General features: G+C 51.4%; 5 protein-coding genes across 5 annotated transcripts; 4 read left to right on the top strand and 1 right to left on the bottom strand.

Moving 5' to 3' along the window:
* Positions 1–1,300: 1,300 nt before the first annotated feature.
* Positions 1,301–3,354, top strand: TGAM01_v210370 (hypothetical protein; the record flags this gene model as incomplete). The annotated part of the gene is made up of 3 exons (XM_018807288.1): positions 1,301–2,080; positions 2,163–2,463; positions 2,528–3,354. 3 exons carry the CDS (start codon positions 1,301–1,303, stop codon positions 3,352–3,354), a joined length of 1,908 nt encoding a protein of 635 aa, XP_018659454.1.
* Positions 3,355–4,112: 758 nt separating this feature from the next.
* TGAM01_v210371 (hypothetical protein) lies at positions 4,113–5,255 on the bottom strand (the record flags this gene model as incomplete). The annotated part of the gene is made up of 1 exon (XM_018807289.1): positions 4,113–5,255. One exon carries the CDS (start codon positions 5,253–5,255, stop codon positions 4,113–4,115), a length of 1,143 nt encoding a protein of 380 aa, XP_018659455.1.
* Positions 5,256–8,643: 3,388 nt separating this feature from the next.
* Positions 8,644–10,840, top strand: TGAM01_v210369 (6-phosphogluconate dehydrogenase, decarboxylating 1; the record flags this gene model as incomplete). Its single annotated transcript, XM_024550780.1, has 5 exons — positions 8,644–8,657; positions 9,058–9,183; positions 9,251–9,806; positions 9,884–10,321; positions 10,400–10,840. 5 exons carry the CDS (start codon positions 8,644–8,646, stop codon positions 10,838–10,840), a joined length of 1,575 nt encoding a protein of 524 aa, XP_024404477.1.
* Positions 10,841–11,655: 815 nt separating this feature from the next.
* TGAM01_v210368 (hypothetical protein) lies at positions 11,656–14,047 on the top strand (the record flags this gene model as incomplete). The annotated part of the gene is made up of 4 exons (XM_024550779.1): positions 11,656–11,697; positions 11,756–12,022; positions 12,086–13,284; positions 13,852–14,047. The coding sequence occupies 4 exons, from the start codon at positions 11,656–11,658 to the stop codon at positions 14,045–14,047; spliced, it is 1,704 nt and encodes a 567-aa protein (XP_024404476.1).
* Positions 14,048–14,947: 900 nt separating this feature from the next.
* Positions 14,948–16,776, top strand: TGAM01_v210367 (hypothetical protein; the record flags this gene model as incomplete). The annotated part of the gene is made up of 5 exons (XM_024550778.1): positions 14,948–15,026; positions 15,086–15,825; positions 15,889–16,251; positions 16,311–16,637; positions 16,759–16,776. The coding sequence occupies 5 exons, from the start codon at positions 14,948–14,950 to the stop codon at positions 16,774–16,776; spliced, it is 1,527 nt and encodes a 508-aa protein (XP_024404475.1).
* Positions 16,777–17,284: the final 508 nt, after the last annotated feature.

Raw genomic sequence — 17,284 nt, 5'->3', positions numbered from 1 at the left:
ATGCACATATTAATACAGCCTGAAGATGAGGATTTGCGATTGATTGATTCAATTCATTCAGCGAAAGTCCGGAGACGTGAATTGAAATGGATGATCTCTACTTGGTGCTTTTTTGCCATTGCGCTAATGCTGGCTGGCACTTGACTGCCGTATCCACACGCGGGATCAAGGCAGTTGACGGGAATTGCATGTATCGGACACGAGGCACGCGACAGCCCGATGGCAGCAAGAAAAGCCCGGGTCTTTGCCTGTTGAACTCGGATTCGAAGCTTGGCAGAAAGGGAAAAAAAAAAGGTATTGAAGATATTTCGTACTCGTACCTAGTTCCGTCTGTAGAGCCACATCACATGCACAATTTTAGATGCTACTGCTGCCAAGACTTTGGGGCCAATATAACAGGCCGACGATGCGCTTTTACTAACATTGACCAATATTGGATTTCCCCGTTTGAGCCTAACATTGGCAATACTCGCAATAGTAATGACCTACCTACCTACCTAGTGCTTGTACTCGCAGTGTTACCCCCTACTTACCAGCACGTATGTAAGCATGAATAACATGAATAGCCGTGGCCGGCACGGATATTGTAGAAGCGCGGCATGAGGCTAGAAGACGCTGTGCTGGTACCATTTCGCCTGAATTGCGCTGCTATATGAAGCCACCACCACCGCATCACAACGTGCACCAGAGACAGCAAGGCGCGCGCGCTGAGAGACCGACGCACCAGTTACAAGGACTGTAGAGGTGCCTTGCGTTTCGCATAGTGGTTGGCTGGAGCACTTGATGCGCCAGAGCTCCAATCGGTACCTGCGACGCAGAGAGCGACCAAGTACCGCCTGGCCCTTCCCCTGAGAAGCCTAAGCCCAATGGCTCCAGGGGCTGGGGACCCTGCTGGAGACACCCCCAGAGCCCGGTGACCGCCCTTGAGGCCACAGGCTGATCCCTAAACTGGAACCTCCACCGCTGGAGCTGCTAGCAATGCCAACTCTCCACCCCCCCTTGCAACTCTGCGCGAATGTGTCAAGCCGTGTCTGCTCATCAATTACGGATACGGCAGCGCGTTCGTCCTCGCAACTCTCTTCCAAGGTGTGGCCCAATTTTGTCCCCGATTCACAGCACAACTCACGCTCATTCTAGCGGCGCTCGGGCGGAGAGACTCAGCCGATGACACGCGAGTGGACACTCCGCTGAACCCCCAGAAGAGGCCAACCAGATCCCGGGCATGGGCATGGCATGGGCACGAGCCTTGGTAACAGAAAAGTTGTGAACCCCGTCTGGACGCCCCTTCATTACTGCGACTATGTCCTCCAACCGCTCTCCAAGCCCGCCGCCAGCTTCTCAACCTCAACCTCAACCTCACCCTCACCCTCACCCCCAATTCCAATTTACATCTCCGGTCGATTATTCAACACGCCCTCGACGCCGATCCTCCATTACCATCGACACAGTCTCCACCGAGCCCTTCCCCGATTTCTCTCGATCTGCCGCCGCCGCCTTAGCTGAGGGTGAAGGAGAGGGCGCATCCACGAGCACGTTTATACTGGGCTCGCCATATGCTCTCACGGGCGCCATTTCTGCATCAGTGGCTTCCTCGCGGGCTGGTGGACGACCCGACGACAGTACAAACATCGAGATGGAGCCCATTGTAGGACACAGAAGACGGAAGAGCGCGGCCATGAACTCCCCTGGCCTGCCTCAGGCCGCCCCAGGGAGGCCAATTGCTGGTGGTAGTGGCAGGACACACCTTTCGGCCAACCCATCCGACCTAGACGACTTTGAGGAAAACGGAGGGAGCAGCAGCACATCAATCGGCTCCGGAAATGACGACGAGGCGAGAGGCAGACCCAGCTTCAGCGACGACGATTTACACAGCGATGAGGAGACGGGGCTCAGCAACAAGGAGCGCGCCCGGAGGCAGAAGAAGCGCCAAAGGATCACTCAGCTGGGGCAGCGCATAGTGCGCGACAAGAGTCTGTCGTCAGAGGAGCGCCAGGAGGCGGACAAGGACGTCGTCAGGAAACTGCTCGTTAACATGTTTTTGATTCTACTGTGGTACTTTTTCTCGCTGTCAATTTCACTGGTAAGTTGATTGCACCCAAGAATGCGCTGCGGTTTGCACGACGTTTTTCTCTCCTTTTATATCTGACACAATCGTCTCGCAGTACAACAAATGGATGTTCGATAAAGACCGTCTCAACTTTTCCTTTCCTCTTTTTACCACATCACTGCATATGGTGGTGCAATTCCTTCTCTCAGCCTTGGTTCTCTATTTTGTACCATCGCTGCGGCCACAGCGATCCCACGCATCTGACATGGGCAGATCTCGACATGAGACGGAAGCAAACGGCGCCTCCATGTCAAAGATGTTTTACCTGACGAGAGTTGGACCCTGCGGTGCAGCCACTGGCCTGGATATTGGCTTGGGCAACACCTCGCTCAAGTTTATCAGTTTGACATTTTACAGTAAGTGAATATATCATTTCTGGTTACGTATCGCCACAATATCGCAGCCTCTAACGCTTTCTAGCCATGTGCAAATCATCCTCTCTTGCATTTGTTCTTCTATTCGCTTTCGCATTCCGCCTCGAAAAACCTACCTGGCGCCTCGTGGCCATCATTGCTACCATGACGCTGGGTGTCATCCTCATGGTTTTCGGCGAGGTCGAGTTCAAGCTTGGCGGCTTCCTTCTCGTCATTACAGCAGCCTTCTTTTCCGGCTTCCGCTGGGGTCTCACGCAGATGCTGCTTCTCCGCAACCCTGCCACTTCTAACCCCTTCTCTAGCATTTTCTACCTCACGCCAGTCATGTTTCTAACTCTTATTTCCATTGCGATTCCCGTCGAAGGTTTTGGTCCCTTGTGGGAGGGATTGAAGACTCTTAGCCAGGAATGGGGTCCTTTTATGACACCTCTGTTCCTTCTTTTCCCCGGATGTATCGCCTTTCTGATGACAGCGTCCGAGTTCGCCTTGCTGCAGCGAACGTCTGTTGTCACGCTTTCTATTGCCGGCATCTTTAAAGAGGTCGTCACCATCTCGGCCGCGTCTCTCATCTTCAAGGATAAGCTCACCCTCATCAACTTCATTGGCTTAATCACCACAATGCTGGCAATCGTTGCCTACAACTACATCAAGATTACCAAGATGCGCCAAGACGCCCAAGTGCAAGTCCACGTGCGCGTTACCGACGTCGATGCCGATCTCCCATCATCAAGCGCGAGCGACTTTGAAAACGACAGCTCAGAGGAAACGGCAGGATTACTCCATCAAAACACGGAAAGGGGTGAAGTGCTGTTTCAAGCCGGTAGCCTGCCGCCGCCCACGCCACGGGTTACGAGGGATGAGTCAATGGACTAAAGATTTGAGAAGAGCCGATGAAAAGATAGGACAATCGACTTTTTTTTCCGGGATATACAAGTACTCGTTTAAACCAACTTTACTTGGCGAGACGAATTCTATAACCTCTGTATCGTCTGACAAGACTTCGATTTTTTTTTATGTATTATTTCTCTTGTTTGAGGATAACAAAATCGTTACCGCACAACTTTTCATAACTTTTCACTTTACATCGGAAAGTCTTTGTACTCATCATTTTCAAACATCAACCGGAAAGACATATAAATGGGATGGAATGCATCGGAGCATAGACAGTTTTGTATTTTTGCATTTCTTCCGAGGTAACAATGTTCTTACACACTGTTAAGAAGAGGGAGGAGGAGAGAGATAGAAGGCGTGTGAAAGAGAGACGACTGAGTCGGGATTTCGAAATGAGCATGGATGATGGAAAGCATAGAGAGACGGCTAGAATCAAGGAGTAACAACAACATATACCCATACGACATTTAGAGGTGTATAACTGGGCGAACAAGAATATACATGGTTGACAATTTATTCAAAAAAGAACAAAAAACAATGCTTGTCTGTGCAATTGTACATGTCTTCTACTGCTAGCACTAATTTATATGAAGATATTTCTATGAATGAATGTTTTGTTCTTTATTCACGACTGGGTATGTTCTAATAGCCTCCAACGCCAATATAGAGATGCAGAATAATCACCAGACACCCGACTTCTTGCTACCAACTTTGCGCGACAGAAAGTCATCACTTTTGTCTTAACCTAAGAGTCGCAGACCGTTTTTGGTCTTCTGGCCTGGCTTGGCGATACCCGCGCCTGGCTTGGGACCGAGTTGTGGTTCATAACCCCCAGCATTGGAGTTGTTGTTGTTCCTGTTGTTTTTGTTGTTCTGATAGTTCTTCTTGCCTCCATGTGACTTGTTCTTGACGTTGGTCGCCTTGATCTCCGTATTGGCCTTCTTCACAACGACAGGGTGACTCTGGATATATTTGCCGTGCATCTCCTTGGCAGCCTGGAAGAAATCGTCGGCGTCGCTGAAGCTGACAAAGCCGTAACCTTTGGATTTCGTGGTCCGCTTGTCACGGATGACTCTGGCTTTTTGAACAGACTTCCACCGCGAAAAGGCCTTCAAAAGGGATTCATCTGTGGTCTCTCCCGCCAGGTTTCCGACGAAGAGGCGCAGGTGGGAAGGATCCCATTCCAGCAGTGTGTCGTCCGTCCATTTCTTGCCACCGCCCTCTCGGACAACCGTCTTTGACTTGTCCGGCTGCTGTGCGGCCGCATCTATGCCTTCGGCCTTTGCATACTCCGCCGCCGGGAGTGGTTTGCCGTCCTTATCGACCTGAGGCGCGTAGGCACTTTGCCATTGCGCAATCTGGGCAGCTATGTCCGGGTCATAATCGGTACTGCTCGCGCTCGCGCCCGCATTCGCACTCGGCCCTATACTTGTACTTGCACTTGCACTTATACTTGCACCAGGCGTAGGAAACGGGTTCTGAATACGCGGTGCTGCTTGGTACGACTGTGCCTGATATGGCTGTGCCTGATAAGACTGCGGCTGCGAGTAGGCATGAGGGGCGTAGCTGTGCGGCTGTTGATGGGCGCCGTGCTGCTGATGCTGTTGGGGAAACGAGTATGCCGCCGTAGAGTGGCTCACCCCTGTGGCCGAAGGGCGGCTGGGATAAGCTTGATACGACGAGCCATAATGCGTTGCTGCTGCAGAAGCTGCAGGGGCGGCTGGATAGCTGGGGACGGAGGCTCGCGCAGAGTTGGCATTCGTGTACGACGGCGGTGCGGCAGACTGGCCCTGCGAGTTGAAGCTCGATCTGAACCCGGGCCTCGAGTTGCTGGCGGGAGGTCGCGCGGGAAGATTTGTGCCTGGAGGTGGCGGATGTGACATGATGAACAACCCCGTGATCTTCTTTGAATTTGTATGGGATTCTCGCAGCGGTGGCGGAGAAGAAAACGTACCTTTGAGCAGGCTTGAGCTCAAAGTCCTCGCTATTAAGGAGTTGGTGTCTGGCAAATGTTTTTGATATGCGAATTGATGTTCAACGAAGAAAACAGAACAAAGGTTGTCGCAATTGCGATTTTGCTAGATCTAGAGCGTGGCGTTGATGCAGTTTGTTGATATCGGAGTCTAAAATCCGGCAAGAGAGAATCACATCACGTGATATACACCTGGGCAGAATCTCGCATGGTCATGTGATATGGACGACCTCTTGTTCAATATGCAAGATGTTGCTTTAAAATATTGATATCAGTAAGGCTGGGAATCAACAGCTGCGGTCCTAAGTTTCATTTCGTGATGGCTTCATTTTGTCCTGAAGCTTGCAGGACATTCATACAATCACACAGCGAACCTTGATTGGCTCTGCGCTACTGGAAGTCAAAGAGGGCCACGGCGCCGGTCACGGTCTCGCATCCCATAAACGGGGATCGGCTCTGGAAGACCCGCAGCTTTCGGGCATACTCCAAACTCGGATCGGTGGAGGAACTGAAGAGGAAGTTCTTGAGGATTGATCCAAAGGCTCTGCACAGCAAGCAGTGACATAAGCCATGCAGGTAAGTACATGTATTTGGCTCAGCTCGGTACGCATTACTCATCGCTGGCAAAGTAAGCGGTAATTGAGGCACGCGGGAATTGAGGCACACGGTAAATGAGACAAACAAAACCGACAACGGGCATCAGGCATGAGCCGCCAGACGACGCTGCTATTCGTCGACACGACCGTTTCCCTGGTCCGGGAAATGCCTTCAGCCCTCCGTCGAAGCACTACTGCTAGCATTAATTCCGCAAACCCGCAAAGCCCGCACGAGGTTTATAAGCGGCCCCAACTCGCCCACTTTTTAGGGGAGCTTAACCGCCGTGCTACCTGCATTCGAGAGAAGACGAAAGATGGAAATAGAACGAAGATCGTTTATCCACCGGCCTGTCTTTTGGATGGCGATGATAGGTATGCACGTATTCTGTGCTGCAGAAAGCTTCGTTGATGCTGGAAATGGTCCTCTCAAGTTGTAAAGAAAAGCTATTTCAGCAAAAAGTTTTTCAAGACGTGGCGTAAAAGCCAACGAGGATAATAGTACCCATTAAGTTTTGTTTGCTAACTGCCTTCAATAGTGTGATGTCAGCAAACCCGAAAAGAGAGACATATTATTCATGTGCAAGGCTCTGAGGCTTTAAGGGGTCCTTCCGTAGGATTAAAAGTCGCAGTTGGACCGGGGCTTCTCTATTACTCGCTCGCTGCCGAGCATCGTGGGAGGCACTTCAGGGCCGCATCTGATTGGACGCCCAAAAAATTGGAGAAATCTTCATCAAGTAGCGGGGTACAGGAAGCACCACACTCGGCGCAAAGTACGTGGACAGAAAGGTATGAAGACGCAGAGGCAACTTGTTCCGAAAAGCTTAGGAAGCAACGTATTGGGGCACTAATTGGTGTTGGCAAACACTAATTTGCAGGCGTTGGGATTATGCTCGGGCCGGCTCTGGTTCTGGCGTGAAGCTGCTGAGTTCAAGTATGTGCGTGTATGCTGTTGCTCTCCAAATGAAGCGTATATGAATGTCTGCGCTCAAGCAAGGCGTCAAGCTAATGCATACAAAAGGCTGTATGTAGACATCTGATGGGCCATCGGGCTCTTTCTATGGAACTAGTTGAGCGGCCTCTATCATTTTCAGTGGCTTCTTACATTTTTATGACTTCATACTAGCAGTGCTAGGCATAGTCACAAGTTGCCGGAGTAGGCACTCGGTCCTCTGTTCCCACCTTTCATCAGTCATGGCTCCCCATCGGTGTCTCCCCGTCGGTAGCGCACGTTGTCCGTTGTTTCGGCCCGTGGCTGCAATAGGCATTGGGCTTGTCTGGAGCTTCTAGTCCTAGCAATGCTAAATTACCTCATCCTTCAAGGTGGGATGGCGTAACAAATCCGGTGAGAAATGTTGCGCCTATGCTAATTGACATACAAGGCCAAGTCGTTGGAGAAGTCTGATAAAGTTGCTGGCTAAGAGAAATTTCATGTAAAGTAGCCAAGAATTTTTTGTTTTTCGTGACAGGTGAGTTGCTTTGGAGTATCAGATGAAGGCGATATGAGACGATAAGTGCCTTGGAAAGCAACGCCAAAGTAAAGCCGATTCACATGGGCATGGATGGCTGCTGGGATGCTCATGAGGCAGCCTCATGTTTGAGCTTTCAAAGAGCCTCCAGCATTGAAAAAAAAAGGAGCGCTTCTTGTTCTCCTTTTGTCTGTAGTTTTCCCTTTCCCTTCAACATGTCACTTAGACACACGCTGCCCAAGCGAGAATAAGAGTGACGAAAGCTGAGGCTGAAACGCTTAACGAGTCATCTAGCCCTTCTCCTCGTCCGTCCTCCTGGCATCACCACTGACAAAGCGCCGTGCTTTGTGTTAAGCGATGCGTGCAGGTACTTGTGTCTCGCGATCCCTTGTATTACATGCCAGATTATCAAATTCTCCCTAATCGATGGTGTTCCCAACCCGAGGCAGCCGGACACGGGAGAGCAAGTGGTGGGGCTAGAGAAGGCATGCGCGCTCATAACAGAGTGCCGTCATTGTCCCGATCCAGCTATCGGTGGTGAGTCCGCCACAGTAATCAGCAAAATGGAGATGGCATGGGATGGGATGCTCCGTCGAGCGGCAGTGGCCCGGACGGCGCTGGGCATCCAAGAATGCGGAATTTCCCACAGTGGCCCGGGAGCGTGGGATGCGCTTGAAGGAGGCTACCGCTGTCGAAGAGCAGTACCACCATGTACATGCACCCGGCTAGATATGACAGCGTCTGTAGCGTCTGCGAGTTGAATGCCTCAAACTTAGAAGAAGAAAGCCTCGAGTCTCGGATTCAGAAGCTTCAACGTTATTTCTGATAAAACACGGGTTAGCGCTGTAGGCTGCGTTAGAGGTAGACGAGCTCGACGAGTCCCTAAAATCCCTAAAAGCCTCGCAGCAAGGCGGCGAAACGGCAAGATGACGATGCGCCGCCTCGCGCCAATCACCGCCAGGCCGCCCGCTTTTCTGGGGCCCTCCGGGACTTGCGTGCACCAAAACCTCGTTCCAGGTCGCCCATGGATCTTTTTTGGGCTGCTGGGCGTTGCTGGGCGCTCAGCCGGCCCATCTGCGTTCCCACTATATTTACTTGCTCCGTCCCTCCCAGCCTGCGGAAACGTTGCTTCTCTTCTCTCCTTTCTTCTCCAACTCGCAATTCCTGATTGTTGATCTGGCGATAGCTTCGCTTGTCTAATCTATTCTCCCGTCTTTGCTCTACCAAATCACACAACATGTCTGGCCCTGTGTAAGTCAACTTCTCCTGCGCTGCTATTGGGACAAAGGACGGAAGCTTTTCTACCCCTCCCTCGCCTTTTTGCTGCCAGCTTTCTACCCCACCACCCCGCCTGAAAAGCCCAACCGATTACTGCTCGATGACCTCAATTCCCGCACTGAGCCGGCGGCATCGTGGGCTTTGTGTGGTGTTGAGCTCGAGCCGTGGCCATGATGGAGGCAAAGTGCTGGTGATTGACCAGTGGTTGTTGCGGTAGAAGCAGTGACGGTATTGGTGCTTGGCGAGCACCTCTTCTCACTTGTTTCCGCTCTACTTCCACCTCTCTCCATCCACCTCTCTCTTCTTCCCCAAGCTTCTGCATTCTCCCGTTTTTCTTCTTCTCTATTCTGCACCCTACTCATGCATGAGGTAGCGCTCGCCTCGCCAACATCAAGCTTGGCGGTGCCTCGCAACCTGATTCCTCTTCTCCAGCCGATGCTTCGAAGAATGCTAACATTGTGCCAAGCGCGGATCTGGGCCTTATCGGCCTTGCTGTCATGTAAGTTGCAATATCCAAACCCGAGCTATCGAAAAATGGCCTCAATTGCTGACATCCGGTGCTACAGGGGACAGAACTTGATTCTCAACATGGCTGACAACGGCTTCACCGTCTGCGCTTACAACCGAACCGTTTCCAAGGTCGATGCCTTCCTCGAAAACGAGGCCAAGGGCAAGTCCGTTGTCGGCGCCCACAACGACAAGGAGTTCATCGCCAGCCTCAAGTCCCCCCGCCGTGTCATGCTGCTCGTCCAGGCCGGAAAGGCCGTCGATGAGTGGATTGACAGACTTCTGCCCCTCCTGGAGAAGGGAGACATCATCATTGACGGTGGTAACTCTCACTTCCCCGACTCTAACCGCCGCACCAAGGAGCTGAGCGCCAAGGGCATCCGCTTTGTCGGCTCCGGTGTTTCCGGAGGTGAGGAGGGTGCCCGGTTCGGCCCCTCTCTGATGCCCGGTGGTAACGAGGAGGCCTGGCCCTACATCAAGGATATCTTCCAGGCCATTGCTGCCAAGAGCGACGGCGAGGCCTGCTGTGAGTGGGTCGGCGACGAAGGTGCTGGTCACTACGTCAAGATGGTCCACAACGGTATTGAGTACGGTGACATGCAGCTCATTTGCGAGGTAAGCTCAGTCCTTGGTTCAAATTTACGTCTTATCGCTGGTGTGGATTTAAAAGCTAACAGTAAGCTTGTGCATAGGCCTACGACATCATGAAGCGTGGTCTCGGACTTTCCAGCAAGGAGATTGGTGACGTCTTTGGTGAGTGGAACAAGGGCGTTCTCGACTCTTTCCTGATTGAGATCACCCGTGATATCCTCTACTTCAACGACGACGATGGCACTGCCCTCGTTGAGAAGATTCTCGACAAGGCCGGCCAGAAGGGTACCGGAAAGTGGACTGCCATCAACGCTCTCGACCTCGGTATGCCCGTTACCTTGATTGCCGAGGCTGTCCTGGCTCGATGCTTGTCCGGCATCAAGGATGAGCGTTCTGAGGCCTCCACCAAGCTCCGATATGTTTCTCGTGGCAGCGGCAAGTTTGAGGGTGACAAGAAGCAGTTCCTTGAGGACCTCGAGCAGGCTCTGTATGCTTCCAAGATCATCTCATACGCCCAGGGCTTCATGCTCATGCAAGAGGTAAGAAGAAACCACACATGACTATATTCCACTAAGAAACTGGGGCGTGTAACTAATAAGCTTTTTTTTTTCTTCTAGGCTGCCCGTGAGTTCCACTGGAAGCTCAACAAGCCCTCCATCGCCCTCATGTGGCGTGGTGGCTGCATTATTCGATCTGTTTTCCTCAAGGACATCACCTCTGCTTACCGCAACGAGCCTGACCTGAAGAACCTGCTCTTCGACAACTTCTTCAACGACGCCATCCACAAGGCCCAGCCCGGCTGGAGAGCCGTTGTTGCCCAGGCTGCTGAGCTTGGTATCCCCACCCCTGCCTTCTCCACTGCCCTGTCCTGGTTCGACGGATACCGCACCAAGGACCTGCCCGCCAACCTGCTGCAGGCCCAGCGTGACTACTTTGGTGCTCACACTTTCCACATCAAGCCTGAGCATGCTTCAGCCAAGTATGAGGTTGGCAAGGACATTCACGTCAACTGGACTGGCCGCGGTGGTAACGTCTCTGCTTCAACATACCAGGCATAAGGGAGTGGTGCTTGGAGCGGGGCTGAAAAATCTATAAGTTGGGTATGAATAGCAATGATAATGTTATATAAAATGGGATAATTAGGTTTGCAGTGCGAAATTTCAAAATAGTAAAAGTTAGCTAGCTGGAGTCAACACTTGCTTGTGATGTATTCAAAAGTGTAGATGCGTAGTGACGTTTCATCCCAGCTACGGGGTACAAAATATGTCTCCTCAGCCAATACAGCTCTCAGAGAACTGCAACGAGGGTCATCTTTGCGAGACATGAAGCAGAGAAAGGAATAACAACCAGATAAAGCTATTACTGCGCACAAGCATTTCTTTGAACCATTAATCTATTAGCTGTAGCATATACAGTAATTGCTATTGAGATGATACCTCTAGTAGGAATAGTAATAGGGACGGACCTACTAATAGTACCTTAGAACTTGTCTTACTGTCTTACTGGCCGCGATAACATCCAGGCTTATGGGCCCACTTTAACAGCCAATCCTGATCTGCCATTCGCCGCAACTCTCCTGCAGCCTCGTCGCGACAAATTTGGGCTCGCGCGACGCAACGACAGCCGCACCCTCTGCAACTCGCATCGCCCAGATCCTGGACATTGCGTTTCCGCATCAACTCCATCCATCGGCTCGCTCCGTCCGCCTGACGCGCGCCTTGCACCCGAATCATATCGCTCGGCTCAATTCCCTCGCAGTCGCTCCCCGGCGCTTTGGATGCTTGGGGCTGCCAGACTCAACAAACAACCCTTGTCGCCATTCCCACTGCTGTAAAAGGTCACCAGAGAGGCTGCGCTGCCGACAGCAGCCAACATGGCGCAACCAAACCCTAGCCACAGCGTCCCCCAGGACCTTGTGAGTCCCCAGCCAAGTTTTTTTCTTGTCCCGAGCTGTCGCTAATCAAGCGGGATAGATGCCACATGTCCATCTAATCTCATCGTACCGATACCCAGCGATCCCCCGGCTCGATTTCAACGAAGTCGCCAAGTGGCTGATAAACGCCCCTCAAATCGCGAGAGACCAGGCGCCCTTCTTCTGGACATACCTCGATAAGCCCGCCGACGGCACCATTTTACTGACGTGGCAGCCTTTATCGAGGCTGGGGACCAATTTCGCGACAGATGGCTTCGTCTGGGCGCCCCCAGAGCAGATCTACAAGCATGACCTGGGCAACGGACTGGTTTGTTTGACCAGCTAACCCCCCAAAATAAAATGAACACACACTGACTGTTTGCATGTCTAGATGCTTGAGATATACTACCTCAAAGCAGGTTACATCCCTGGCGAGCAATTCACTCTCCACGCTCGAAGACGGTTCCGACTCGTGCCTGTCGCTGGACACCCCAACCCTCCGCAGCCGGATCCAAACTTGTTCATTGTGCACTATGGCCCTGCGGAAATGAACGATCGCGTCCCTGTTGCCATGATCCCATACGACGAGAGGGTCAATGCCATCATGCAGCAGCGCCATTTTCTTCAGAGAGCTGGCCAGATTCGCCGGAAAGAATTTATGTTATCTGACCGGGTTAACTGGCCCTCACTACCGGAGCTCACTCGCCAACAGCTAGGGCCCCAGATGAATCCCCGTGGTGTACCTCAGCAGATGGCATACCCAGCCCAACCCCCGCCGCCTGGGCCTCCCTCAAAGAGAGCCCGCCATGGACAGAATCAAGCCCAACAAGCGGCATTACCGCCGGGAATGCCACCAGTCGATGCGGCCTTTGATGACGATGAAGACATTTCGAGGGGAGACATGTTTGATCACTTGACCCCGCGAGAGATTTCAATGAGCCGTTACCAGCAAAATCACGAGTGGATGGAGGAGATTCTGTCATCTGCGTACAGAATAGGTCAGATTACACCCGCAGATCTCGGTTTGGGTCTCAAGGGGGAGCTGGCATCCCTGACAGAGGGTATTTTCACTGCCCAAGGAGGCGAAGCATCCAGCCAGGCTCCCGAAAAGGCCTATGTCGGACGTCTGGACCCCGGCCAAGCTGACGAATTCCGCAAGCGGGTCGACAAATACGTTTCTACGACACACGATGAAATCAAAAAGATGGAACAAGAACATCGCGAAACAATGGCTGCGTTCAAGGAAAATTCCATTCTGAAGATCAAGGAGCGGGAACTCAGAGCCGTTGTGGATGGCGCCAAACACGAAAGCCGACCTCATTCGGATGAAGAGCCCGTAGGTCGCCAAGTCTCTAAACACTCAGTCGAAGAAATAGCACAGCAGGTAGAGTCGGCATCAGGTCGGAAAATTGTCAGCTTGCCGCTCTCTAAGCGGATTCAAGATGGTGGTTTTCAGGCTCCTCCTCCTGAACCGGTAGCACCGGGCTCAACTGCAGAGCTCTCCCGACAGCCATCTCGAGCGGGATCTCAAGCAAGCGGTGCGATGATGGGTGAGACTGACATGGATATGGGCGATACAGCATCTGGATTGTTAGACCAAATGCACACCGGCTTCTCGTCTACGTCAACGCCAGTCAACAACTTCCCGACGCCTCAAACTCATCTATCCGCGGGTCAGTCCGGCGCAGCTACGCCATCGCAAGCGGTAAATGCCGCCTCACCGGCACCTGCGCCTGCGCCTGCACCTGCGTCTATACCGGCACCTGCGCCATCTGCTCCCGCTGCTGCTCTGCCACAGCCGTCTGGCGATGTAGAGATGGGCGGAACTGATACTGCCACCGGAAACGAGGTACGAACTACGCCCGATCATAGCACCGGTAGTGGGGATTGGGTTGTAGCTCCCAAAGATGGCGACAATGCAACGGCTAATGATACGACCCAGACGACGACGCAGGCTCCTACCGATGCTGCTACTGTCACAGATGCTGCTCCTGACTCTTCCGCCGCTCCTACAACAGACGCTGTTATCGCTGCTACCAGTGCAGAGGGCGATGACGCCAAACCACCGACGCCAGCAGCTCCAAAAGCACCTTCGGCCGCGACCACTCCTGCTGTCACCGAGGGAGGATCTGTATCTTTTGATCAGAATGACTTTAGCTCTCTGGGCGATCTGGACACGGCGGGAGATGCCCTGGCGGGATATGACGCGCCAGATCTAGACGGCTCGGCAGGTGGACTGGATGATGGCTTGGACCTTCAGATGGACATGGAGGATTCCGCGTTTGGAGATGCTTTTCACGGCGTAGATGCTTCTCATACCCCAGGAGACGGACAAAATCAGGATGGCATGTGAGATAGTTTGTAATTGTTCTTGTAGGAAATTGGAACGAAAAGATTTTTGATTAAATGCTATTCCCGCTGTAGTACTTTTCTTCTTCTTCTGTTTCTTTTTTCTCTTTTTGTAGTAGGAGAGTGTTTGTAGCCACTCTGCACTAGGTATAATGAAAGCGGCAGGGTGGCTGGGAAGATGATACTTCTTCTCTGCTCTTGATATTGTTGCTTGCTACATATTTCGCTCTGTCTTCTCTTCTCTTCTCTTTGTTCATTCTGTGGTAGAAGGATGTATGATTAGCTGGGGGTTTGAGTGCTGCTGCACAGGCATTATGAAAGCGGCACGGTGGCTGGGAAGACGGTTCTTCAGCTCCCAGGTAACTATTTGCTACCGCTCTTGGTTGCCATGCACTCGTATTTGAATTTCGAATTATTACATTAGACGGTAGGAAGTTTCTGTACATCTTGCATCCTCTTTCATAAAACTGTCTCAGAAGCCTTTCTATTCGCCGATAAAGGTATTTGCATAAAGACATCGTCCCCCCCGTCCTGGCCCCAGTTAATTGAATAACATGGGAGGCTGGTCTCATATAGTCCTCAGCTGAGGAGTATATGCTTATACCTGGGTAGTCCTATATAAAAAAAACACTCAAACTTCCAGTACTAAAAAGCTCACGCTTCTTTTTTTTTTTTGGATTTTTCTGATTTATGAGTAAGACCATCCAAACCCCGCAGTTCAATCTTACGTCAGGCTCTGCAAGAGGGGATGTCCGTAAGGCTGTGTGCTCTTTCCTTTCAGCTCGTCAGGTGAGCCGGCCACCAGTTCTGTGATTGTTTTTCTTTCACAAACACCGTCCAGAATTCGCGTCTGCCGATACTATATTCCCCTCTTCTCGGCTTTATCCACCTGCAATACTTCACAATGGGTGGACATGTCCGCATTCATCCTCAGTGTGGCGCGTGCGGCTTCACATTTACCGAGTACGAGGCAGTTGTTGCGCGTAAGACGGCCCCATCTTCTATACTGCCCACCGTATACACTGATATTCATTCCGTTTAGTCTGTCAAGAAGGCGATGATGCCATTGCGATCGCTTCCTCAACACTAGAATATCGGCATACGGCGAATTGCGATGGTATATGCACGCTTGGAAGAGTATATTGCCGCTATCCTGACTGCAAAGAGTGTGCCTCCTCTGCGCCGACCGTCACGATTCACGAGGAATGCCTCGACTTCCTTGAGCAGCTGACTACAGCGGAAGATAAACTGTCGTGGCTGTGGACTGCCGCGACGTGGAGAAGTCCGTGGAATGGCGCACCGCCTCTGCAGCAGGCCCTTTCTCCTGTTATTGATGCTGGGCAATTCATCGATCGGGCGGCTCAGGCCTGTGAGATGCCCGGTCTGTCGTCGTTGCCCAAAGAATTGGCACTCATGATTTACGAACAATCTGACCGAAGCTGTTTACACCGGTGTTTGGCTTTCTGGTCCTATGCGCGATGGTGGAATCGGTCGCACCAAAAAATGCCAAAAACGATCCCCATCGAAGAGATCGAAGAGTGGCATCGCGGTTCACATCCGGTGATGAACAAGGGCGCTAGACACGGCGAAGTGGAGAGTGATGTGCAGAAACCCATTATTATCCTTTCGATCGATTTCCAAGGCTTGCGGAGTATAACAAGGGTGCAAAAGGGCGACACTACTAGCTATACGAATGCCAACGATAACCTCTTGCAATCCGATACAGTCGTATATGTCGTCGAGGCAGCTGAATGCTTTGCTTCTGCGCAAGTGGAATACAATGTGCGTTTTTTCTTTGCAAGTTGGAGTTGAGGCGTTGAACTGATTCATGATTGTTACTACCAGTATCCATTTGCGCGACTTCAGCTTACGGGTAGGCCTGAGCAATTCCGTGTCTGGGATACACCTTCGCCCCCACAATGGCAAGAGTGCGTTGTAGATACAGACTACGATTCTGCTTCGCGTGCAAAGAGCCATCTGTCGACTATTGATACGCGCAGCACTACGGGACTTACATTTTTTACATGTTTTGCCCGGATATGGGCTATCCATGCACACACAAATAGACGGCCTTCTGCGCAGAGTACATTCGATATGTTGAGTCCCAAAATTCAAGCTTTTGTCCATTGGATTCATGTTCCTTTTGGCTCTGAAGACAAACTTACCGCTTTTGGCTGGAGCCATACTGAATTTAATGCGCGTTTCTTCGTGAGTCGTTCTATTTTAACCCGATATATGAAGTTCAATCTCGCTGATGAGGGGAACAGCTGCGTTTGAAATTGGCAGGGGATATAATTGTGGGGTCGACGTATAAGATGAATGACGAAAACGTGCAGTTGATCCAGCATCCTCTCACTCTTATCTACGAGAGACCAGATAGCGAGGGGGTACACGTTGTAGGTGGCCACGCTGGCGGTGCTGCGCCTTTGGCGGCTATGCAGCTGGAAGCGGATGAGGCAAAAGATGCTGAGGCGGAGCCTACATTTACCTTCCAATATAGGAAACAACCATTCAGATCTGCCAGTTACTCATCAGCACCCCTCAGCAATGTCATTCGAACTCACGTGTTTTATGGAAAACACTTGTCGACTTTAGTATGCCGAGGGATTATGTTGGAGTATAGGGATGGATCGAAACGAGCCCTTGGACAATGCAAACTAGGTGTTGATCGGAGTGAAGAGTGCATGAATCCTGCACAACTTTGCTACACTCCAGTGGTCAAGCACAATGTGAATAATGTGCAAGTGAAAGTGTTTGATGGGAATTCGCATCCCAAGCATGAGGAAACTGACTGGACATGCTGTTTGATGAAAGGCACTTTGGAATTTTGGTTTAGCGAAAGGGAAGTGGAATTAAACTGGAAGCAGTAGCAGTATATATAACAGTTAAAGGAAAATGAAATATATCCAGCATCTCAGTCCTATTGTCTAGGACTCAGGTGGCTACAACATCAGCGACTTCTGCTATTTCTAAGCGTGTTTAATAATTTCACAGGTACTTCCATATGTAGACCAACTGCCTTCCAGTTAAGCCAATAGCTGTGGTGTTGGATGAAAGAACTGGAATGCCAGGGAAGTCTCCCCTATTTTGTTTACATTGAGACATGGCATCGGCGACGCTGAGTATATGGAGATATGAAGGGGGATCTGGGTAGCATTATGTTATTGTTCCCAAAAGTTGACTCTAACCGTGGCAGCTTTTCCTCGAGATTGCCCAATAGAGGGATACAGCCTCCGATAGG

This window comes from Trichoderma gamsii (assembly GCF_001481775.2).
Source record: "Trichoderma gamsii strain T6085 chromosome Unknown Scaffold_61.2, whole genome shotgun sequence".
Classification (NCBI taxonomy): Eukaryota; Fungi; Ascomycota; class Sordariomycetes; order Hypocreales; family Hypocreaceae; genus Trichoderma; species Trichoderma gamsii.
The sequence above is the reverse complement of the archived record's forward strand: the minus strand, read 5'-3'. Positions and strand labels throughout refer to the sequence as shown.